The 26166-nt window shown below is 38.8% G+C and overlaps 1 protein-coding gene across 4 annotated transcripts in view; it reads right to left on the bottom strand.

Annotated features, from left to right (window-relative positions):
- The window catches only part of arid4b (AT-rich interaction domain 4B), an 88528-nt gene that overhangs the window by 40760 nt on the left and 21602 nt on the right, over positions 1-26166 (bottom strand). For all 4 annotated transcript variants that reach the window (XM_084093856.1, XM_084093853.1, XM_084093854.1 and 1 more), the window contains exons 3-5: positions 10939-11049; positions 3903-3968; positions 838-928 (exon numbers count right to left, since the gene is read on the bottom strand). In XM_084093856.1, coding sequence (XP_083949982.1) covers positions 838-928; positions 3903-3968; positions 10939-11049 — 268 coding nt within the window. The remainder of the gene's footprint in view (positions 1-837; positions 929-3902; positions 3969-10938; positions 11050-26166) is intronic.

The raw sequence follows: 26166 nt of genomic DNA, 5'->3' as shown, positions 1-26166 counted from the left end.
CAGAACTTTATCTAAGACTCCTCAAGATTTCCTCTACATGTGGCGACACATATGTGCACTAAATTCAAATTAAGCCATCAAAATGAGGAATTATTTTTGTGAGAGATGGAGACTGACTCATATTATCCTAACATACAACGTAACACAATCACAACGTATAAAAACAAAACAAAAAAACACTCATCAAAACATGAGCCCTGAACGAAAATTGAAAATTACCCAGCGTCTCCAGCTGACTGTGTTGCTCTCGCATATGATGCTATAAACTAAAGCAAAGCATAAACGAGGACAGAAGAAGCCTTTCCCTCTTTGTCTCAGGTAAGCCCCATTCACACAGCGCGCTGATCCCGGGAAATTGCCGTAAAATTGCTAGAGTGCCTTCTGTGTGAATGCAAACACGTCCCGGGATTGATGCCGGAATGGGGACCTAGTAACATTACCGGGATCAGTCCTGGACCAATGCCGTAAGGGGTGTGTCGTAATGATGACGCGCATATGCCTTTCTACAACCTATGCTACAGCACATGGGGAACGAGCCACTCGGAAAACCCAGTGGCGCTACTGGGGAGTATGGACTCATCTTCGCGTAGAAATGATGAAGAGTTATCAGCAGAACTGACATCTGACAGGAGTTATCACATCCTGACGTCACGTGTCTTTACGGGATCTTTACGGGATGTGTGTGAACGCACTCACAGATTCCGGAAAATCACTGGCAGTGTGAATGAACCAAAGTCAAACAAACCCGGGACACATTATCCGTGTATTTTCCCGAATCTCTGTGTGAAAGGGGCTTGATACAGAGTCAACTGTTTGAAAGGAATGTTCTGGACTTACCGACGGTGTACAGACTAGCGTCAGTGAGTTTGTTGATGATGGCCTCCTGGTAGATCCCATCTTGGTTCCTGGCTTCGACCACAGCGCCCACCTAACACCAGAGAAAACACAATCACTCATTCACAGGCTTTCACGGTGTTACACCACTCGCTGGGCGTCAAAACACTGAAGCTGGAGATGAGAAACCGGAATGTATTTATTTTTCCCCATAATCACTGACATTACTCAAGGAGAAACGCCTGTGAGGGTTTATCATGTTCTCTGAGGAAGGAACGTTTACCTTTACAATAAAATACTGTGGCACTACCATGGTAAAATGATCGTATCAAATGTTTCTGAATGATTAACGTTCAAATAAGGGCAAAAATAAAATAAATAAATAATGTGAAATTTAAATCCATGAAGAAAATGAAGCCTATTTGAGCAAAAATGAAGATTATTTTTTGTTGTTGATATTTTTATGACAGTTTAAGTTCATTACCATTATTGTAATGCAATTTTTTTTATTATTATATAATAATTATAATACAAATTCATATATTATTTACATACAATGTAAAAACACACACACACACACAATTTAAATAGTCCTTTATCTTATTTTTATACAAAATATAACTTAATTTCTTCCATTTTCCAAAATGTGGACATGTTTTTCTGAGACTCAGCGTCGAAATATATTAACATGTTCACATGCTACATACATTTCTTTTGGCCTTTTAATGCTGATGTACTTCAGGTGTACTGAATCTGACCTGCTAATAACCATTAAATAACTAGCTCTGAGGGTTTAGCTAGTCTGGGCATCAGTGGTTTTCACCTATTAGCTGCTTGCATTTGTCATTTATTCTCTCACTAAGTGCTCAAAGCAAACAGTTCTGCCAGACATAAGCGAGATGTTTTCTGATGAGCTGATGGCGGAGAATAATTACCGTCATATTCATAATCACAGCTACAGATGCAACGGCTGGCTTGCCAGGAGATTTTTAAACAAATGAGGGACAAACAAAGATTTCAATGCAATATAAATATTAAATAGAGGATTATATGGATGACTGGCATCACTGGCACCATCAAACATGAACTCCAGACAATAGTTTTAACACCGTGTGCAAATCAGCGTGTCATTGTGATGCATTTTGAGAGCTTAACAGATGTGATCACGGGCTACTTTACAAATATTTCATTTGTTTTGCGTTCAAGTATGAAAGTCAAAAGGGCTTGGAACAACATGAGCAAAATGATTACATTTAAATATGTTCTAAATAGCTTTGATTTGGTTGCATCACACAGGATTTGAGCTTTAGTTTAAGCATGGACAGGTTTCTTCGGTCTTAAAGTGACACAAAGATGAACCTATATTTAATTTCTACAGAGAACACAGTGTTATTTTACATTTAGGCCTAATTATACATTTCTGTACCTGAATACAGGGGCGGTGCTAGGGCTGGGCTAATTAATCAGAAAAACAAATGTGAATAAGATTACAGCAGCCACGATTACCTAATCATGAAAAGTGCATATTACAGTTTTATTTATATTTTTCCCTTTGCATTAAAGGTACTTACGACGTGCTTTTGCAGCGCTGAGCATTGTAGCCAATCACAGACATGTCTGTTGAACGCATCGGCCAATCAGAGGCGTTTAAATGAGTCGCTGTGCTGAAGGTGTGTTTTGCGCGAGCTCACCGAGTTCTATACTTTTGCAAACCTGTCATTATTACTGGCAATAAACTTAAGATGCAAATAAGAGATTAACTGCAATATACTTGATATTCTTGATGCTGCTCTGATGCATTACGCACCGCTCTGTTTGTTGTTAGGAAGACTAAAAGTTCAGCGGTCTCGCTCATCAATGTCAAAATGATTAAAGAAGTGAACGAATGCCTGGTAAAATGTAAGTAGATAAACATTTAATATTTCACTGTTTTACAATAGAAATGTTCAACTACCGACAGTATCCGGTGACGCAAATTACTCAACTTATTTTATTTATTTATTAAATTGTGCCTTTTTGAATTGAAAATATGCTATAATTTCCTTGATTCATTTAGAGAAAATGCATGCATAATTAAAAATAAAATATTATTTGCAAATAGTTACAATTATTTCACTAATACAATAAGCCTTTCTTTTTCTTTATTCCCTTAAATCGCTTTTATAATTAATTCATTCCTTTAAATAAAAATACCCAATTTTAGTTTGGGCTAAAGCCCCGAATATCCACTGACCTTAGAACCGCCCCTGCCTGAATACTACTGTTAGACTTTGTAACTGTGTTATTTAGTATTCATCTCTGCTTGTAATTTGTGTATTTTTTCCTATTTTATTACTGACTATTCACTTAATGTCTTAATGTTTGAACTTCAACAGTTAGGCTAGTAGTTTTTGCTGTGGTATCGAAGTACCTCAAGTGAGCTTTAAGTAATAAATGAAAAGCAAAGTTACAATCACCCCCCTCCCCTCATATGTATATATATATATATATATATATATTAGGGCTGGGTAAAAAAATATTGATTTCTCGATTTTAATCGATTCTCATTTTTACGAAACAATATCAATTCTTAAATCCCAAGAATCGATTAGTCATCCTGTTTTCAGTTGATGAATGAATGGAACACTGTAGCGCGCATCCCATCCAATAAATCGCAATAATCTCTGTGCTTTGTTATTACTGATATGAAACAAAGTCTCAGATTTCAAATTACGTCCATTTTCTTATGAAATTCAAAAACATAATTACCGTTTTGCAATGTATTGTACCTGATATCCAAAATAATCAATTTTGAATCGGATCGAATCGTAATCGAAATCGAATCGAATTGCAAGCTTGTGAATCGAAATCGAATTGTGAAATTTGTGTCAATACCCAGCCCTAATATATATATATATATATTTTTTTTTTTGGCTGATCCAAAAAATTACTGTGGCTCAAAATCCGTAAATGATCCGAACCGTGAGTTTTGTGATCTGTTGCACCACTAACAGACACACTCTCATAAAGCCCAGGAAGTGATGCGCCACAGCCTGTGTTTGTGCTGAAGGAGGCAGGTTTGCTCTTACCTTCAGAAGTCCTCTGATGTGTTCATCGTGCACCACCGCAGTGGACGCGTCGGGTTTGAAGGTGACCTGGAGAGACACACACACACACAGTCAGTGAGGAATGAGGATAGGAAACACGGAAGGGCTTTCCCTAACGGCCAAGAAGCATCGATCGCTCCTATCGGGAAGCCGGATCCTCACCAGAGACCCGAACGTCCCTGTGTTGATATCAGACCAAACGCAGAGAAGACACGCTGGGTAACCCAATCATTGAGTGTCACAGAACAGAAGATAATTATACTGAAAGCGGGGCGGATGAAACGCGCTGTGCGAGAGGATGGGATAAAGATGGAGGAACAAGATGTCATATTTCCACTAATACACACAACACTGTGAGACGCCATGCGTAAGAATTGAGATTCATCCTTTTCATTTCACAAGCTGAAATCTGAATTAAATGACATGAAGAACTTGAAAAATCACACACAACAATAAAGTCCAACACAACTTTTGTGACTAAACATCGAAATGCATGAATCAACTGAAGTATCAATTAAAATACAATTAAAGTTCATTTGTATAACGCCTTTTACAAAACATTGTTTCAAAGCAGCTTCACAGAATATGAATATTTCAATGTTACGAATAGAAATTAATATTTAAACTTAACTTTTTTTATTATATTTTTTATTTCTCTAGAAAAGTTAATTACGAGTTAAAAAGTCAAAACAATTAACAGTCATCATTAAAAAAAAAAAAAAAACTATGCCCAGCACATTGTTTTGAGAGAATCCGATCCACAAAAATTTAAATATATGGATTGTACAATATACTGTACATAAGCATACTAATAATAAACAAGAATATGAGAAAGTCCATAGCTGATTAACTGAGTGAAGTCCATGTATTCTCAACACTGCCATGACTGTGTGTTTAGGGTTACACATGCACTTCTCCAGCTGTGAGCAGTTTGTCGAATGAATATCATCCGTGAGACGTGTGTGTGTGTGTGTGTGTGTGTGTGTGTGTGTGTGTGTATATGAATGTGTCAGTGTCACAGGAGATAATAAGTCTCACACTTCAGCATGTCGCCACAGTCACGTCTGATGAAGCTCTGATTGTTCTGCAACAGGTCATTCCTGACGAACCAACCTTCAATTACACTCACTGTGTGTGTGTGTGTGTGTGTGTGTGTGTGTGTGTGTATGTGTGTGTGTATATATATATATATATATATATATATATATATATATATATATATATATATATATATATATATATATATATATATATATTACACATGCATATATATATACATACATAATTTTCCCTATGAATATTTTAAATATATATATAAATAAACATAATTAATTATTATTATTATTATTATTATTATCATTATTATGATTAATAATAATAATAAAATAAATGAAAATATAAATAAATAAAAATACACAAAAATAATAATTTAAAAATCTTATGGTCAAAATTATTTTGAGTATTTATAAATCAACATGATTTGTAAAACATACATTTTTCAAAACATCACATTATTTATGCATTTGCCAGATGCTTTTATCTGTGACTTTATATAAATCACGGTATATATTTTGTCAGTTCAGTACATAAAATCACATGCACATGACCAATAAATAAGATTGCAGGAACACAGGAACATAAAAATAAAAATCCGATAAATCAGACATTGCAGAAACCAAAAGATGCCTTAATGACAGAACTAAGACAACTATATACGTATATAAATCAGTTGACAGACAGGACATTACATCTGTTCACATGCATAAACGCACAGACAGCGATGAGATCTAATGCCCTAATCTTATTTCTCAGACACACTTACAGTGTGAATGTAAAGACTGTTCTTTGACTAATGGATAAACACCAACCGAGAAAGAGAGAGAGACGGAACAAACAGACACACTGCTGTGGAGAGACAGAGAGAGAGAGAGAGAGAGACGCAATGATGTCATCAATAGTACAACAACAGGAATATGATTACAAGCTTGAACAAGGTTTCTGCTTGGCGAGGAGCAGCTAATCACATCTCAATTACAAAACATCAGAGAGCCATCAGGAGAAAACATGAGGGCACAGACGAGACAGACAGAGAAAGTCTGATGAGAGAAAGGAGGAAAAGGAGCAGAATATTTCATTAGGAATGAAAACTCAATTTGCTCTCCAACTTCAAAACATTTCACAACAATTTAAGTCCAATAACAACGACACACAAATGCATCCAAATTAGCTTGTTTAATTCTTGGCGGTCTGCTTGTTTCATTACTTGATGAATCTGCGTTTTTGAATGAATCTCTTGAATGAATGATTCAATGACATGCATGCAATAATTTTTTTTTTTTACATTTGTCGCCACCTACTGGCGTAACGACGTAACTGACACAATCTACATACGTAACATTAAGTTACATTCAAAAGGTGATTTGCTTTATTTACGCTACCATAGACATCAGTTTATATCTGATCTATAAACTTTTTCCCCAGGACTTCTGTGATCATTTGAACGATTATAACAGAAATAATGATACTGTGTGGTTGAAAACACTGAAGTTTTAATACAAACTATGCATGTGTTTAATACCTATACATGACAACTGCTCTCTCTAGGTCAGATCTGAATGTTTGCTGTGATCGTAAGGTTTAACAGACACAGCTGAATCGTTTACGAATAAGATGACGTGAGTGTTTGAAGCGAGATCGATTAATCGTGCAGCTCTACTCAACACTAGGGCTGCAACAACGAATCGATAAAATCGATAAAATTCGATTATTATAATTATAATTATGACACTACGCGAGAGAGACCGAGTGTGTCCGAGAGCGCGCTCGACACTGCGCGAGAGAGACCGAGTGTGTCCGAGAGCGCGCTCAACAGTGCGCGAAAGAGACCGAGTGTGTCTGCAAGCGAGAGAGAACGAGTGACACTGCGCGAGAGAGACCGAGTGTGTCCGAGAGTGCGCTCAACAGTGCGCGAAAGAGACCGAGTGTGTCTGCAAACGAGAGAGAACAAGTGACACTGCGCGAGAGAGACCGAGTGTGTCCGAGAGCGCACTCAACAGTGCGCGAAAGAGACCGAGTGTGTCTGCGCACGAGAGAGAACAAGTGACACTGCGCGAGAGAGACCGAGTGTGTCTGCGCACGAGAGAGAACAAGTGACACTGCGCGAGAGAGACCGAGTGTGTCTGAGAGCGCGCTCAACAGTGCGCGAAAGAGACCGAGTGTGTCTGCGCGCGAGAGAGAACGAGTGACACTGCGCGAGAGAGACCGAGTGTGTCCGAGAGCGCGCTCAACAGTGCGCGAAAGAGACCGAGTGTGTCTGCGCGCGAGAGAGAACGAGTGACACTGCGCGAGAGAGACCGAGTGTGTCCGAGAGCGCGCTCAACAGTGCGCGAAAGAGACCGAGTGTGTCTGCGCACGAGAGAGAACAAGTGACACTGCGCGAGAGAGACCGAGTGTGTCTGCGCACGAGAGAGAACAAGTGACACTGCGCGAGAGAGACCGAGTGTGTCTGCGCGCGAGAGAGAACGAGTGACACTGCGCGAGAGAGACCGAGTGTGTCCGAGAGCGCGCTCAACAGTGCGCGAAAGAGACCGAGTGTGTCTGCGCACGAGAGAGAACGAGTGACACTGCGCGAGAGAGACCGAGTGTGTCCGAGAGCGCGCTCAACAGTGCGCGAAAGAGACCGAGTGTGTCTGCGCACGAGAGAGAACAAGTGACACTGCGCGAGAGAGACCGAGTGTGTCTGAGAGCGCGCTCGACACTGCGCGAGAGAGACCGAGTGTGTCTGCGCGCGAGAGAGAACGAGTGACACTGCGCGAGAGAGACCGAGTGTGTCCGAGAGCGCGCTCAACAGTGCGCGAAAGAGACCGAGTGTGTCTGCGCGCGAGAGAGAACGAGTGACACTGCGCGAGAGAGACCGAGTGTGTCTGCGCACGAGAGAGAACAAGTGACACTGCGCGAGAGAGACCGAGTGTGTCTGAGAGCGCGCTCGACACTGCGCGAGAGAGACTGAGTGTGTCTGCGCACGAGAGAGAACGAGTGACACTGCGCGAGAGAGACCGAGTGTGTCCGAGAGCGCGCTCAACAGTGCGCGAAAGAGACCGAGTGTGTCTGCGCGCGAGAGAGAACGAGTGACACTGCGTGAGAGAGACCGAGTGTGTCCGAGAGTGCGCTCAACAGTGCGCGAGAGAGACCGAGTGTGTCTGCGCGAGAGACCGAGTGTGTCTGAGAGTGCGCTCAACACTGCGCGAGAGAGACCGAGTGTGTCTGCGCGAGAGACCGAGTGTGTCTGAGAGTGCGCTCAACACTGCGCGAGAGAGACTGAGTGTGTCTGAGAGCGCGCTCGACACTGCGCGAAAGAGGCCGAGTGTGTCTGCACGCGAGAGAGAACGAGTGACACTGCGCGAGAGAGACCGAGTGTGTCTGAGAGTGCGCTCAACACTGCGCGAAAGAGGCCGAGTGTGTCTGCACGCGAGAGAGAACGAGTGACACTGCGCGAGAGAGACCGAGTGTGTCTGCGCGAGAGACCGAGTGTGTCTGAGAGTGCGCTCAACACTGCGCGAGAGAGACTGAGTGTGTCTGAGAGCGCGCTCGACACTGCGCGAAAGAGGCCGAGTGTGTCTGCATGCGAGAGAGAACGAGTGACACTGCGCGAGAGAGACCGAGTGTGTCTGAGAGCGCGCTCGACACTGCGCGAGAGAGACTGAGTGTGTCTGCGCCAGGGTTATTATAGTTTTGCATTTTTCATTAGTTTTTATTTTTATTTCGTTTTGACTTTTAGTTTTCAAATTCAGTTTAGTTTTAATTAGTTTTTAAAGTGGGTTTGCTAGTTTAGTTTAGTTTTTATTTTTTGAAAATGCTTAGTTTTAGTTTAGTTTTTATTAGTTTTAGTGTTAGTTTTAGTCTTTTTTTGTAATTTGGGTTATTTGTCAGGGGCAAGATTCAAAAAGGTCAGAAAAAGTATTGTATAATAACTCAAAAAAAACCATACAATTAAAAAAAAAAAAAAAAAAAAAAAAAAAATCACACCCCATTGGAATTCCTTTACCTCTTACCAAATCCACACGCTGTACCAAAAATCTACACATCTTCTATACAGAATTCACACCCTATACAAATACCACAGCTGTACAATTTTCACACCCTATACTAAATTTACCCTATACAGTCAATAGCCTACTCTGGATTGAAGCAGCAAACATTCAGTGTAAAAGTAAAAAAATGACATAACATTATTTAATATTTGAATCACAGCTTATAGCCTATAGTGTTTTGACATCGACAACCACAACCAAAAAGTGCATTTTACCTCAAACTTGCGACTAGTTAACTTTCTAAAGAAGGCGCAATCGCTTCTCGGGTCGACATTAACACACTGACAAAATTATATTCAGAATTTAAAATATTTTTATACCACTTTTTAATGTGTGATTGTGTAAAGGTGTTCACGAGATAGAGATACCAACCTTTCGCGAACTTGCTTTCAACGTCGAACGAACACTCGTTCTCATGGAGACGCGGTGTGCACGGAGGGGAGGGGCTGTGTGTGTGTGTGTGTGTGTGTGTGCGCATGTGAGAGACGCATGAGTGACAGACTATGGTGACAGAGAGACGGAGGGGGAGCAGGGAAAGGAAATGCAGCTGAACGAATACGCTGCGTGTTTTAAATAGCGTTAAAAAAATGAAAGACCTTGACAAAGACGAAAACTAAGGACATTTACTCTATAATTTTATTTTATTTTAGTTAGTTTTGCCAAACACACATTACAGTTTTAGTTAGTTATCGTTTTTTTGTAATGCCTCGTTTTTATTTTTATTTCAGTTAACGACAATGTTTTTTCCCACCTAGTTTTCGTTTTTTCGTTCGTTTTCGTTAACGATTATAACCTTGGTCTGCGCGCGAGAGAGACTGAGTGTGTCTGCACGTGAGAGAGAACGAGTGACACTGCGCGAGAGAGACTGAGTGTGTCTGAGAGCGCGCTCGACACTGCGAATTTATGCAGTAAGATTTCATAACTATTACATTTCTTAAGCGTCAAATACAAATGACTCTGAATTTTATTCTCCAACATCGGGATGTTGTCAGTGTAAGTCATGGTACAACGAGAGCTGTGCGGAGGATAGTGGCATCTGTGGGGAAGATGGTTATATCTGCAAAGACTGCCTTTGAAGAGAATGCAGCAAAATATCTAACTGGCCTGACTAGGCGATGTGACAGTATATTTTGCATTGCAATGCAAAGTGTCTGAACAAAGGGAGTGAGAGAAAGTGAGTGTGTGTGTGTCTGTGTGTGTGTGTGTGTGTCTGAATGTGAGAGTTTGTGCATCTGTGAGTGTAGTGTAGAGAACAAGTTCTGACGTTCAAACAAACCCTGTTACGTTTTCTGATTTGTATTTTTCTTTATTTTTTATAAATTATTTATTGTTCTGAGAGCTCAGGTGCCTTTAAACAAAAATATATCTATTTTTGTGCACTTTATTTTAAAAAAGCCTATATATTTGACAGATGTAAAGCATACATGGCATGGTGCATACATGGTATGTTTTTTGTGTTAGTCCATTTTTTTATTATTTTTTATTACTTTAACAGCTTAGGAAAGATTTTTTGCACTGTGAATTTGCACTGTCAGTTCTGTTTTTGAATAAATGGTTGGAAATGAATGCTTTAAAAAAAAAATCCGATTAATCAAAAAAAAAAAAAAAAAAAAAAAAATCAACAGATTAATCCATTATTAAAATAATCATTAGTTGCAGCCCTACTCAACACTTAAGTCTATTTCAACATTAGACCAGCATTACTCTCTTTCAATAGTAGGGATGAACAATACATCAGTTAACAAACAAAATACAGATCCCTCTTATTATCTTTATTTATGTTACATTAATTTTTTGATGATCGTACGATCAAACTCACCTCAAATTTGCATAATAGTCTTTTCTAATCAATGATCATCCGATGCATTCAAAATATATCTTCAAATGATCTCTGCTGCTTTGGTTCATCTTATGATTCAGTGGCTCACCTTTGCCTTGACGAGTCTCTTGGCGGTCTTGATCTTGGCCTCACAGAACGCCCCTCTGTATTTGGCACTCACGTCAGTGCCAACGGTCAGGTAAGGGGGCTCCTCCAGTGTCTGAACAACAACAAACACAAGAAACACACATCAGTTTCACTGGACATTAATGAAGTTTTTGGTGGCGTAAGTGAGGAAAAAGTCAAGTCCCTACACAACAGGTTCTTGTTAGGCACTTCATATTGTCCATTCCCATCATGGGATCATTTTATGGATTTAGTTTTAATTAGTTAATTTGGGTCATTAATTTATAATTTTAATCAAATTTTATTAAACAGCTCGTAAACATACTTTATCAATAGGAAAAAAACCTGTTAAAAATAAAAGTATTATGCCATTATATAAGTAGAGATGCACTGATATAAAATTTTTGGCTGATACCGATAATTCTTTATATTTGAAAGCCGATAACCGATATATATTGGCTGATAAATCTAAATCCAAATTTTTATATAATTTTAGAGAGCCTGATTACAAAAACAAAAGTCTCACCATTAAAAGCCATGTCCCAAGCACACAAATATAATGTTCTCATTACCATTTTATGCAGCCTATATGACAGCGCATGTTGCACTTAACCGTATTTTCCTTTTTGAAATGTGATTACAATCATATTTCAAGCAATTCAAGACCATCATGGAGGACAGTGCACGTCTGAAGCGTCTCAGCTGGAAAGCAAAGAAAATAGTCCATTATTTATCGGCTTTAATATGTCGGCCAAATTTTATATTGTGCATCCCTACATTTAAGACATTACTCCTCTTTGGCAGAAAGGGTTGTTTGAAATTGAGTCAAGAACCCTAAAGTTCTATTTAGAACTTCTTCTTCTAGCGTTTATTCTAAAGCTAGGAATGTCAGACATAAGTAGAAATGACTGAAATGTGTGTTAAATCATCTTCGTACCAGTCAACAAACTGAACGAGCGAAAAACAGGTGCATGACTCCATTCACTTTACATAATAAAACAGCGCATGTTGGATACCAAACGTGATGATGTATACCGCAGTAAACCTCTCTGAAATTGAAATGCTTCTAGGAGACAAACGATTACAACCGGTAAAGTGAGACAAGTAAGAAAAATTAAGCTTTAAGCAAGTACTGAGGGTGTAATGATGTCTGAATATGGAATGTGAAAACTCTTGGGCATTAAAATGCATCACTATCGGAGCATTAGACAATTAATCTAAAACCATCAAAAAAGCTTTCGATTTTTACAATATTTCTGAAGAAAATAAGAAATGCTGTGGTGTTGTGGGTGGTTACTTTAAAAGAATCCATCTTCAAGTCTTGTCTCCAGATAAACACAATAGAGATGTCACAGAACTAACATTTTTGTAGTTGATAACAATTTAAGAACAGCTGCACTATTAATCGCAGTTAACATGGAAATTAACTGATTTAACCGAGTTGGTTTATTGCGATTACGAAATCGCAAAGGCTGCGATTATTTGTTATGCGCAGCTTGTCAGTGACGTACGGCTCTGTGATCATTAGTAAACGCTGCTCACTCTGAAAGCACTGTGAGTTTGAATCGCTTATAACGTACATTTGAAAAAGCAACACTCTTCAAATATCTTTCCAAACACAAAGCATTTATGAACCTCTTGTCCAACAAAAGACAACATTTAATAAATCAAAGCATTTCAATCTGTTTCTTCAGCTTCAGCGATGATGCCCAATAGGGATTTCCTGGAATGATGTGTGTTATTGTACTTCTGCGGTGGGGCATATTTGGCGTGTGTGTGTGTGTTAGACGCCCTCTGGTGTTCAGATGATTTGGCGTGTGTGTGTGTGTGTGTGAGACGCCCTCTGGTGTTCAGATGATTTGGCGTGTGTGTGTGAGACGCCCTCTGGTGTTCAGACGATTTGGCGTGTGTGTGTGAGACGCCCTCTGGTGTTCAGACGATTTGGCGTGTGTGTGTGAGACGCCCTCTGGTGTTCAGACGATTTGGCGTGTGTGTGTGAGACGCCCTCTGGTGTTCAGATGATTTGGCGTGTGTGTGTGAGACGCCCTCTGGTGTTCAGATGATTTGGCGTGTGTGTGTGAGACGCCCTCTAGTGTTCAGACGATTTTGCATTTTTTGTGAGACGCCCCCTGGTGTTCCGATGTTTTGACGTGTGTGTGTGTGTGTGTGTGAGAGAGAGACGCCCTCCGGTGTTCTGATGATTTGGCATGTGCGTGTGTGAGACGCCCCCTGGTGTTCAGATGATTTGGCGTGTGTGTGTGAGAGACGCCCTCCGGTGTTCTGATGATTTGGTGTGTGCGTGTGTGAGACGCCCTCTGGTGTTCAGATGGAGAAACATTTACTACCGATCAGCCGCCGCACTGACAAGCTGTGCATAAAGTAATCGCAGCCTTTGCCAAATCACGTGCGGTTTCATTTCGATTAATCGTGCAGCCCTAAATTTAAGTGAAATTTCTCACTTTTTAATGCTAAATTTTGTACAAAAGCAAAAACCTATAATCCTACTGAACACACCTCAAGTTAAATAGTAGCCTAACAACATACTGAATTTATAAAACACACACACACACACACACACACACACACACACACACACACACACACACACACACACACACACACACGGGGTGAAGAAAAAAAAAGAAAAAAAAAGAAAAGAAAAAAAAGAAGAAAAAAAAAAAAACGATGCATTGCGATTCTCTCTCCAACAATTCTGGATCGATTCTGAGCTTAGTTTTTAACACGCAGACACACAATTACGCTGTGTGTGTTTTGGAAACACCCGTATTCTTAACTTCAACATTAACTAATACATTATTAAAATTAAAAGTTGTATATGTTGTATTCAGGTATTTAGGTGAACATTCAGGAAGTAAAAACATCTTTATTTTACACGAAATTGGTAAACTAAAAACAGTGTATGTAAACATACAGATGTCATATTTATAGTAGACTTTTGCCATCCATTTGAATCACCAAATCAACTTTAATTAATTTAATTAACCTGAGTAAATGAAAGTTACTCACAGATTGCACCATGCAGTTAAGGCCGCATGTATTTTGTTGTACTGAGAAAAATAATTGAAGACTTGAAGACATTAATCTCCATGTGAACACACCATTAACGCTCCAGTTATGGCGGTATCTCTCTCATAATCTGTGATTAAAGTATAATTGAACCTTACATACACTACACTGACAGCCGGCCAGCACATTTCAGCTCTGAGCTTACATTACGCTTCATTCTTTATTTATCTTAAGATGACAGTAAGAGCAGGAATAGCATGTGTAGGTGGATCGGCTCTGTGTTCTGGACCCTGACGACCCGTCTCTCTCGTTTGAAAAGTCCAACAGGCCGAGAGATAACCGACCCACCCACCCACTCACATAACAACTTAACCAACACAGACACGAGGGTTCCCAAGGCTACTGATTGTGTCTTTAGACCTCCAGACACCCACAAGAACATGACGTGGAGACTTCACAGCTTAAACCAGCCTGTCGGACCATGGCTAAAAGCTCCAGGTTTCTTCATATCCCGAAGAATTAGAGATTGATCATTGGGATGACTGGTTTCTGCAAACAACAGCCAGGTGTTCCTTCACAATCTGGACTTTTCTTGAGAGCATAGATTACATTTTTAACCAAAGAGTCAAAGAACCTTAATCATGGACAAACATCAGAATGAGCTACACTTATAACACAATTTTCAAAATTGCTAGAAATTGTATTGCTAGTAAATCTTAGAGATGTTCCGATACCCTTTTTTCATTCCCGATACCGATTCCGATACCTGGACTCTGGGTATCGGCCGATACCGAGTACTAATCCGATACCTGGGTGTGTATCTATACAGCTGCAATTCATACTAGCCCTGTATGAATTGATAGAATTATTTTATAAAAGGTATTTTAGTTTTACAATATAACTGTATAAAAAAGTGCAACAAATAAATCTAGGAATCTAAAAAATGATATATGAATAATAGGGGTGTAACGGTCCACAAAATTCACGGTTCGGTTCAATATGATACACTGGTGTCACGGTTCGGTACGTTTTCAATACAGCAAAAAGAAAGAAATGGCAGAGAAATTTCCTTGATTTACATTTTTTATTAAAACTAACATCATAAAGTATGATCATTTTTTACTTTGAGCAATGATGGAGCTATACTTGACATATAAAACAAAAACAGCTCCTTATAAAAAAAATGAAATGTAATATTGTAGTAACGTTAGTTATAAACAAAGGTTTATTTTATTTCAGATTAACATTTGAGGGCAGCAATTTTATTCATAATGTCAAAATAAAACCAACGTAACGTTACTTGAAAGCACAATGTTCCTGGTTTCCACGTCAGCGCTGTTTGATCCGTTAATAACGGAGAATGTGAATGCTTCTCGCTAGATCTCGCAGCGATGTTATTAAGTTACTTCAGTGGCGAATTCAAATGCTTTCTTTACTGGATCTCTTAGCGCTGTGTAGTAACAGTGTAGCTTGATCACGATCGGCTCGCGCTGCATTGGTCCAAACTGTTTAATGGTCCGTGAAGCACAAAATAGCGAGTAGCGCAGTTTTGTTCCGCTTTCATTACGTTTGCCATTTGATGTTGGGCGCCAGCGTCTCTTACATTATGCGCTTGCCGCGCGACTACATTTGAAAATTTGCGTTTTCATTTCTTCTTCGCTGCTTTAAACAGTGGTTGCTTGTGGCAACAGCACAACTTCCTGTGTTGCCACAAGCAACCACTGTTTAGAGCAGTGAAGAAGAATTGGTCTCCGATTTGCAGCGTTAAGCAAAGCTAGCGTGCATAACTAGGTATTGTTTAATAAAATGCTATCGGATCGGTACATGGCTAGATGTACTCGCCGATACCGATGCCAGAATTTTTATTGGTATCGGCGGCATTTCCGATACTAGTATCGGAATCGGAACAACCCTAGTAAATCTCAATCCCAATCTTAAAGAAACTGCATTTTTTTGTTTTACAGTGCATTTAAAATTTTAGCAAATGACCGTACTGCGGTTTTTCCATGAACCCCTCAATAATTGGTTGGTACCACTTTCAATTTAAAGGTTTACAAGGTTCTATTTATTAACATTAGTTAACCACATTAGTTAACCACATTAGTTAACATGAACTAACAATGAATTATAAAATGGATAGTTCCAGTCCTTGATTCTGATTGTTGTAAATTACTCAACAAACACACACCTGTGACCGCATAAGCCCCTGAAGCCGTGTTTTACAGTGGATTTAGAACAGCTAAGGGCACTCCGCTCAACGTTGTAGCTAACAACGCCCCTTAGCTGTTCTAAAACATACTTGTATGTTAATTTCAACATTTACTAACACATTATGAAAATCAAAAGTTGTATCTGTTAACACTATTTAAATGGACCTCAGCTTACATGAACTAACAATGGACAGTTTTTTTTTAAAATCAACTAATGTTAAAGGTAATGTTACTTTGTTACTTAAAAAAAGAAGCCTTCTTCCAAAACGTGTTTTGTCCTGATTCACCACGGTAAGCCTGTTATAACTGTTTATATTTGAGACCTGACGCTGACGGGATGGTTTTGGCGGGAAATTGCATCATGTGTCACTCGCCCATGCGAATCTAGTCATATCTGTAAATAGAGTAAAGTTGCTCCGGCTGCTGTGACACGTACGTGTGTGTGTGTACGTGTGTGTGTGTGTGTGTGTGTGTGTGTGTGTGTGTGTGTGTGTGTGTGTGTGTGTGTGTGTGTGTGTGTGTGTGTGTGTGAGGCAGGCGAGCGAGAAAGATTGACATGGAGCCGCTAAATCTCCAGGGAATCAACCGCTGACCGGAGGAGAATTTGCAGGCAAAAACAGAATGCGACGGAGCTCGTAATAAAACAAGAATCAAAATTAGTTTGGCTTTTCGGAGACGGCGAGAACTGGAGAATCTGAAATGTTGTAAAAGTGACGCGGAGATGATGGTGTTTTTTATTGTGTTTTTAGAATTGTGTTTTTAATTGAACATGTAAAGCATTATCTATTGTGAAATTTCATTAAGGTTGTTGCAGCGTTGTGCTGGAATTTATTATCAAGGAAGTATCGTGTCTATTTATGGGTAAAACTACAGTATCGTCTTCACCTAGTCAGCTTGAGATCCTTTCCATCTAAACTGGCTATATCTCTTAAGTAGTGAATGTTTTATGAGCAGTGGGAGAACAATATCCATCCGCACAGAGCCGAAGCACAACCAATACAATGTCCTTCCGCAATATGCATGCAGTTTTGTTTTTTAACCATTACATAGTGTACTTTTAACAAAGATTAATAAATACTGGAACAAATGTATTGCTCATCACTGGTTAATGCATTAACTAATATTAAAAACTAATAGGACCTTATTGTGAAGTGTTACTAATTAGTTTATCGAATCAATGCTTAAAAAACAGAGAAGCATTAAGAACTGTTTTGCAATTGCATTGTGACTCCCTGAACTTTGTTTCACTAACTGCGACAAGATGCTCTCAGTCTTTTTGTGCAACTGAAAGCAGAGAAAGTGAACAGGGAAAAACATCATACTAGCTCTAAAGCGTCAGGAAATTAAACACAGCTGCTACATTAAAATTTCCAGCTTAAACAAACCACTGACTGCCAGATGACAAGTGCATTAACCAAAAGACAACCACAAAAAAAGCTGATGTTTCTGAGAATCACATGATAAACACCATGATTATGAACAGGAAAGCATGTTTTGTGCTGTTTAACAGATGCAAGAACGCTTAGTCAAACAATGCTGCCCTAAATGCACTGGAATGGCCATGGAAGAAAAGAAAGGAAAACCAAAAAGTACATTGGTCAATCTGAGCTGCTAACGCTATTCTTTAAATCTAGTCAATAAAACAGTTTCCTCAGCATGAAATTTGGCAAAGAAAAGCATAATGGAGAGGTCTGACTCGCAGTCGACTAAAACAAGAGAAGCTTCATTGAATACCAATAACAACAAACAGAACTGTGATTTCGTAATCGTTGGCACTATACAAAGTCCTTAATATGTAAATGAACAGCATCAGTACACATTACAAGGGCCCTAACCATAGCATTTCACCATATTGTTGTGTAATTTCTGTAAAATTCATTTTAAAACACATCTGAACAAAAAGGACTTAATAAAAATAATAATAATAATAATAATAAACACACCAAGAATTAAACGAGTGTATTGCAGTAATGAGAAATCTAAATTCTTTAGATTCTGGGGTGAAATGTGGCCTGCACATGGTTTAATGAGATTTGCCCACTTAAATGTGAGTTAATGACCTACTGGCAGACTTTCTCAATCTCAATTCTTCATTTTGCATATTCAAAATGGCATTAGATGAGAACAAATCTTTGACAATATGCAACAGCCTGCTGTTGCATATTGTCAAAGATTTGTTCTCATCTAATGCCATTTTGAATATGCAAAATGAAGAATTGAGATTGAGAAAGTTTGGTAAGGTAAGATTTAAGGTAAGATTGGTCAGTAATGTTTTAAAAACCTAATGAACTGGTCAATTGGCCACTCTAAAGGCTTTAACATATTGCTGACCTCTGGTGTGGGGGTCACATCTATAAGTCACGCTCACTTTGTGGCGGCTTTACGAGTCCTTTCTGCTATAATCAATACCCTGCCGTACTATCAAACTCATCAAGCCAGAGCTCTCACACACCCTCGTCTCATTTCTCTCTTTAACTTCACAATGTTAGCCCTGTGACCAACAAACTCACTGAAATACGCAAACATTTAGCACTTATCCAAAAGCCAAAAGTGATTGCTCAAAATCTAGACCAGAGTGATGAATAGAGATGGAAATTGTATGTTTAATAATTCTCTTTTTATTTTACATTTCCATTAGCAGTTATTTCAGTACTTTTTACAAATGGTGTTTTAACACAAACTTTTAAATGACTTTTCACAGATATAAATGTACAAAAGTACCTTTTAATTGGTGTAATTTATATAAACTACATAAAAATACAAAAAACAACAAAGTTTACCACTAACATATTTTATTCATAAATTGTGCATATTAACTTTTTCCCCACCAGCGTTTCTTTTTAAAAAAAGTCGCAAAACACCGCCAGCGTTTTTGATCATTTTCATAAAAATTTCATAAAACATTTTATTCTAGCTTCAAGCTTTCTTTTTTTTTAATCAACACTTGAATGTGGGTACGTTTAATAAGAAAAACAACATTTTGAACAAAAAAAGCAGAAAAACGTGCAAAAGCAATGCTTTTATTGCTTGTTTCTGGTTCTTTTTTGATCCGAAGATTCTGTACTCTTTCAGAAAAAGTGTAATAGCGCCACCTACCGTATAACAGTGAAATCACAAAAAGTCCCAAAATTCTGTCAATGGCACGGAAAGAGTCACAGTAACACTGGTGTTAGTGACAAAAGCTTTAAATACAACATAACACAGCAATGGGTTTTAGTTCATCTGGAGTGAAACATGGTGAATGCAGTTAAATTAATGAGTCGGAATAATCAGTAAACGATCTGAGTGATTCAAGTGTTTTTGATTCATTAAAAAGAACCAAATGATCATTCATTTGGGGTTCAATCTACACTGATCACTATACCTTTCATGTTACAGATTCAGTAGCAGTGTTCGACTGAATGGACTGAGTATTTTACTGTTTTAGTGTGGTGTTCGGTAGTAAAATTAACAATTTAGAGCAATAAATGGACCTAAACGGCATGCATATTGGAAATGGTTCTGAATAAGAATAATTCTGGGGCCCTATAATTTCCGCGATCACGGAATCGCGAACGGAATCGCGTAATTGGCAAATTAACGCGGAATCTAGTGTTAACGCGGAATTTCGCGGAAGTTTACATATTTGCAATAAAATTCTGTTTTTGTGTGGGAGAAAAACGTATGTCTGAGGAAAATGTACACCGGGGGAAGCAAATCTGGGCGACACAAGCCCTCCCGTCATTTCAGCTCCCCCGTCTATGAGCTCCCCCTTCAAAACAATGAAAGCATGGCGAAGCGGCTCTCCACGGCTCTGCTTTCGTCGGCGAAAAAGTTAAGAAACTCGATGCTAAGGCCGGCGACACATTGGCCTCGTGGCGTGTCCGTTTTTAATTCGGCTCCCATGTTAACAGGTTAGAGCTTGCACACTGCCTGCGTGACACATCTCAGAAAACACGTGCAAGCTAGAAATAGAACCGACGACTATTTTTCACGCGACACGCAAGCGTGTTGGAAGCGTTTCCAGGCAAAATAGAATAGGAAAAGATGTTTATATGTAATTTTGACACGGATACATATTAATAAATGACATTTTGATGTTTGAGAGTCTCTAGGTTTTGACATAAATGCAGATATAAATGTAATTTAAAAAAATATTATCGATTTTCAAATACTGCACCTGTCAATACAGAACTCTTGTTTTGTAAGTTTTGTCAACATTCCGTTGACTGGAAGCGCAAAAATACATGCACTGACCACCTGTTATCCAAAAGCCATGTGAAGAACAAGGAGAAAGTACTAAGGCCACCACATCCATACATACGTGCTGCTGCTGCATTCAACTTGGCTGTTACATGATGACAAAGTCAACTTTAATTTCATAACTCAGGGAGTAGGCCCTACTTGCTGTATTTTGCCTTGTTTTTGATGCACTTTAATGTACAGTATGGAAAAGATGATTCTTATAAGTACTTTATGTATAACTCTGAAAATTAGGGGGGTTTTTTGGTCCTATTTTTTTTACTTGAAAGAAAAAGCTAATGGAGCACTTTATTTAAACTTGTATAAATGAATATAATTTATTTTACTGGACAGTATAAAGCTCATTACCATTCATATTTTGATGTTAAATGTGATGTTTGTTACCTCAATAAATTTAAGGTCAATCCTATTTTATTTGTGTACATTTTAATCATTAACATTAACATACTCTTTTAAGACTAAAATTCACACTTTTTACGACATTTCACTTCTGTTAAGGTGCCCAGCTAGATGGTCACAAGCTCTCTCAGTCTCCAGAAGGAACGTGGCGCTGCCAAAGAGTGAAGTACCCAGCATGCTCTGCTCCGCTGCCCATCCTGTGGCTCTCAGCCTGATGGGGCATCAGCAGACACGCCACAGATGTTCATTAACATCACACAAACAGCCCTGACAATCTGCTCTTAGATGACTGCCATCAGTCCTCCTCACGCGCTCCAGAGAAACAGAGAAACAACAGTCAGCGCTACGGACGCCGTCACTCTCCAGCGAAGCAAGACATACTGACAGAAAACAGCCACAAAACACCCGGAGAACAGAAATCACTCCCAAATTTAAAGGTGAAGAAGTGTTATTTCCATACTGGGCACAGTGTGTGAATGATCTATATGCATGAAATACCCAGATGACCTACTAACAAGTGCCAAAATGTGCAACCAGAGCACACTGTGTGCAATCGTGCATCCCACAATGCAATGTGCTCAACATGACTTTCCATTTATAAACAATGAAGCTACTTTAATGATACTTGTTTAAATGTTCATTTGCATACACTGCGTATGATGCAAACTAGTACCATTATAGCACTACTACTTTTTAAAAACGGCAAACTAGTATTTCATTCAAATGGAATTAAAACAGATTATAAAGTACATATTTCAGGGTTTCATCTGTTGTTCTTAATAAAGGATGGTGAGAGATACTCAGCCTTAGAAACCCATTTCAGCAAATTCGGACACAGATGGTGACCAACTGGAGATGTGCGAGATCTGAAGGTCAGGAAGCCTCGAGCAAACACACTTATTACTCTTGGCTTCATATATCCAGAGCCCGTGAGGTGTTTTCAGCTCATGCGTGATCAGAGCGACCCTCAACTTCAAGAAGAGTTTCTTTCAGCAGATTAACTTTCAAAAAATCCTCTGAATCCCCTTTAGTGAGGCATGCAGATAAAATGTATGGAGTTGAGCATCCAAATCTGTGTTTTTATGGGTATAATAATCTGCGGAGTTCATGAGCGTTACATAGGCTTTCGGTTTACAGCCTATAATCACTTCAAAAGGGGAACATGAACATAAAGGGATAGTTCACCCAAAAATGAACGTCATTCCAAACTTGTATGACTTTCATTTCTTTTATATTTTTAAACACACAAAAAAGAAAGACACCATGACAGTACTCGATTAGACTCGCGTGCTATATTCTTCTGAAGTCATACAGCCATAGATTTGTGTGAAGAATATAGTGCACAAGTAATTTATACTACTGTTTTATTTTGTGTGTGTGTTCTTTTTGAGGCTTAACAGATCAGTCACTATGACCTGTTGTTGTATGGAAACAGATGCACAAAGTTTCTTAAAAACAGCATTTGGGTTTGGAATAGCATGATGGTAAGAAAATGAGGACAATTTTCATTTTTGTATGAACTACTCCTTCAATATTTTAACATATTTCACTGTCAAAAGGTTGTAAGAACCCTGAAATGAATCATGTAAAAACATTCGACTATTTCTGCCACAATACCATGGTTACAGTTAGCGTCATACATTAAATCCTATGTTTCCCGCAGCACTTTGGAACTAAGGCGGCCGCCTAAGCAACACACGCCTGCCGCCTTAACTACGTCGTCAAAAAAATGTATATGAGCGATATCCGCCGTGTTAGTCTGTCCTTTTTTTCCCCCTTTCAATTAGAGCTTAGATTCTCTGCCCGAGCCCGAGCCCTAACTTGACCCGACCCTCGGGCCGGGACGGGACGATATTTCCCGCCACTATCCTCGGGCCGAGTCGGGCCGGGCCCTTGATCAAGCACTTGTGTTACAAAATGCAACACGTCACATGTCATGCGCAGCGTCTCCTCCGCTCGCACGCATCACACCGGGCCCGGGATAATACGCTTTAAAAATATTTATTTTGTTTAAAAAATATTCTATATTCTAAAACCTTGTTGAATTATATTAGAGTAGTAGCCTAGGCCTACTCCTCCTAGGCCATCCAAAGTTCATTCTTGTTCATTTTCTGTGTTCATCATTGTTCACGTTTTTTTTTTTTACGTTTCTTCATTCAGATCCATTTCATTCAAAAAGGTTGTAAAATGTGACCATTTGGAGCCCTGATATTCTTCATATACAAACCATCAATTGTTTTGTGCAAGTCAATTGATAGAAGTAAAAGACAGAACATCACATTCAAACTACAGTAGTCAACATTTGAAGAGGATCAAAAAAAGTTCATCAAAGTTGTCCCTTTAAGAACGGGTTTTGTTCAAAATGCATGTATAACTTTGATGAAAGGTTTTGATTAGGGCTGAACGATATGGACAAAATTTCATATCTCGATTCTCATGCCAGATATCTCGATATCGATACAATACGATATATATATATATATATATATATATATATATATATATATATATAAATACAGAATCTGAATTAAAATGTGTTTGATTTAAGCCTACATTTCAAAATTTTGTGTCAGAAAATGTATTGTTTTTAAGCCTTTCGCACGTACGATCACACAGGTGTAATCAGTCTAGGCTGGTCCCTGGAGCGTACGATCAAGTGCATCACATGATCAACTGCTAAATTCAAATGTTGAATTTAGCCAGAGACAGGCGCGCTCAGAGCTGTCATATATCACAACTTTTCAGTGTTTTCAACCACATACTGTTTATTTTAGGTTTCAAACATATAAATTCACATAAGTACTAAAAAAACAATACATTTAGAGTTTGTAAAATACACACTGATGTCTATGGAAGAGGTAATAATAATCCTTTCCATTATAATTCGACACGTTTTATTCATATCAGATACACATTGTGTAAGTAACTTCAATGTTTACTCTATTCTATTCCCAGTTCACCAGCCACTTACTTTTAAGTATTTCGGGAGAAGTGGATGAATTCACGTGTTGTAAACATAGAGGTTGTAAATCCAACAGATCCGATTCTCTGAACTGCGTCTGCGGCACAAACTAACACGGCGGCGCCCATCGCGCATACAGCTCAACTAACGCGATCGTTATAAAGGTGTTTAAACAACAATATACTTCCACTTGCATGTATTTGACAATCGGAATATCAGATATTTCATGCCATAGCTAACACATTTGTGAATATTCTGAATAAAAAAGGAAAAATGACATAAAAGCAGATCATCATTCATTCAGTGCTGTTGCTGCTGCGGTGTGTCACGTGACAAGCAATGACGCGTCACCATGGAAACGCCGCCCCCCCTCTCACAATATAGTTCCCACGTCCCTGGTAGTGTGTGCGCGCTGGCTTTAGCGGTGCATTCAAGGGCACTCGTAAAACTGATGTTTGTTGTGACTGCCAGAGTTGTATGCAGGGCGAGCGCGGAGAGGGGAAATCTGTATCGTCTATATCGTTGCTTTTTTCGATAGTAATATCTTGAAAGTTCATATCTAGATATAGATACGATAACGATATATCGTTCAGCCCTAGTTTTGATCCACTTCAAATGTTGACTATATTGCATATTAACACCTACAAAGACTGCTGACACCAAATTTAACCACGTTAATACACTGCATTAGGTCATTTCCTACCACACCAACACATCTGGCTGTGAAACAAACCCTAAATAAATTCAGAGGCGGCACTGCAATGGTGGAAATGTGTCAACCAGTAGTTATCAATGTAAACCGGTACTGCAACATAGGAGTAATCTAAAAGCACAGATTGAGACACGTGCCAAACAAAGTAAGAAAGAACTTCTGTTAAGCAATTTGTTAGGCAAAATGTGAAGCGGAGTTTAGTTGTTTACAACTTGTCACATTAACAGAGAATTTATGTGCCCTCATAGCGATGCATTTATCAGCTATTCCAGAACTAATGTTCCCATCAGAATTTTATGTTAGAACTATCCGTATTACAATATTATCTTTACTTTTCAATGGAGATGCATGAATACTGTAGCTTTGAAGGATTGCATTCAACGTGACGCGTCTGAAACGATGAGCGTCATGGTGGAAGCTCTTTAGGTAAGATGTGTGACTTTATTCATGGCAATTAGTCAATAGTGGCAGATGAAGTCAGTGGAAGAGGGAGTCGCAGGCACTTCTTTCCAACATAAACACCTCATTAGTTCGCAGAGCCTCCTCGCCTGGGAACGACGCGGCTGCAGAATGTTTACATGACCATCCCTTGGCAATACGAGACTGTGTTGGAATCTGTTCGTCTGTGGTTTCCCGAACCCCTCCCTTGCCTTTTCACACTGCAAAATTGAGGACTGATATTAAGACATGAGGAAAAGTTTGGGTTTGGCAAGCTCATCAAGACCAGAGTGAACCAAAAGAGTGATGGATCTATCCTGTTCTGCTACAACAGGGTTGGATTGGTCTGGAACAAAATGTAAGACGACACACAACCTCAACACACAAAACCCTTCTCCTATCCCCCTTGATGTTTTTGAGTGCTTTGGCAAGATATGACTGTAATTTCTTACCATAACCCATCAAAAAATAAACTATAACAAAGAGTTACTGACTCATTTCCTTCAATTCAATTGTAATGAAACAAATACAAAAGAAAGAATGGCACTCGAAAGTACTGTGACGTGAAACAGCTTCTCTGAACCTTCAAATAAACTGACCTCTCAAAACAGAAATCAGATTAGGATGTTGTTGGTAATGACAGACTGATATATCCAGCGATTCTAGTCTCTAGACTTCTTTAAATTAAGTATATGGCCTTTTTTCCCCCCCTCTTTCAGCATCTGCCATGCAAAAACACTGATGGCTCAACTCTTTCCCTGCCAGTGTTTTTAAAAAAGTTGCCAGCGAGCGGCAGAATTTTATCATTTTCACAAAACTTTTATGGCCCCCAGAATATTTTGTTGTATGAATATCTGAAGATGCAATATATCAAAAGAAAGATAAAAAATAAAAAAAAATCTAGATTCATTCTTTTTTTTTTATTAACACTTGAATGAGGGTTAGTTTCATTAAAAAAAGTAATGAAATATTATAATAATAAATAATTTAAATATAAATGAAATAATAAAGCACACTTTCTCTCCTCCAATATACCACACAATATGCTGTATGATTTGAAGTAGAATTTATGTCCATAGCACAAACGGTGCAAGACACTTAGGATTTGGTCTTGTTCAAATCATTAACTCTCAGAATAACAAAACTAACGATGCAAGACATTACATGCAAGATCCTAATGTAGTGTGTCATAGCGAGATCCCAACACCCAAAAAGATACTA

Source organism: Abramis brama (assembly GCF_963993115.1).
Source record: "Abramis brama genome assembly, chromosome: 19".
NCBI classification, from domain to species: domain Eukaryota; kingdom Metazoa; phylum Chordata; class Actinopteri; order Cypriniformes; family Leuciscidae; genus Abramis; species Abramis brama.
The sequence above is the reverse complement of the archived record's forward strand: the minus strand, read 5'-3'. Positions and strand labels throughout refer to the sequence as shown.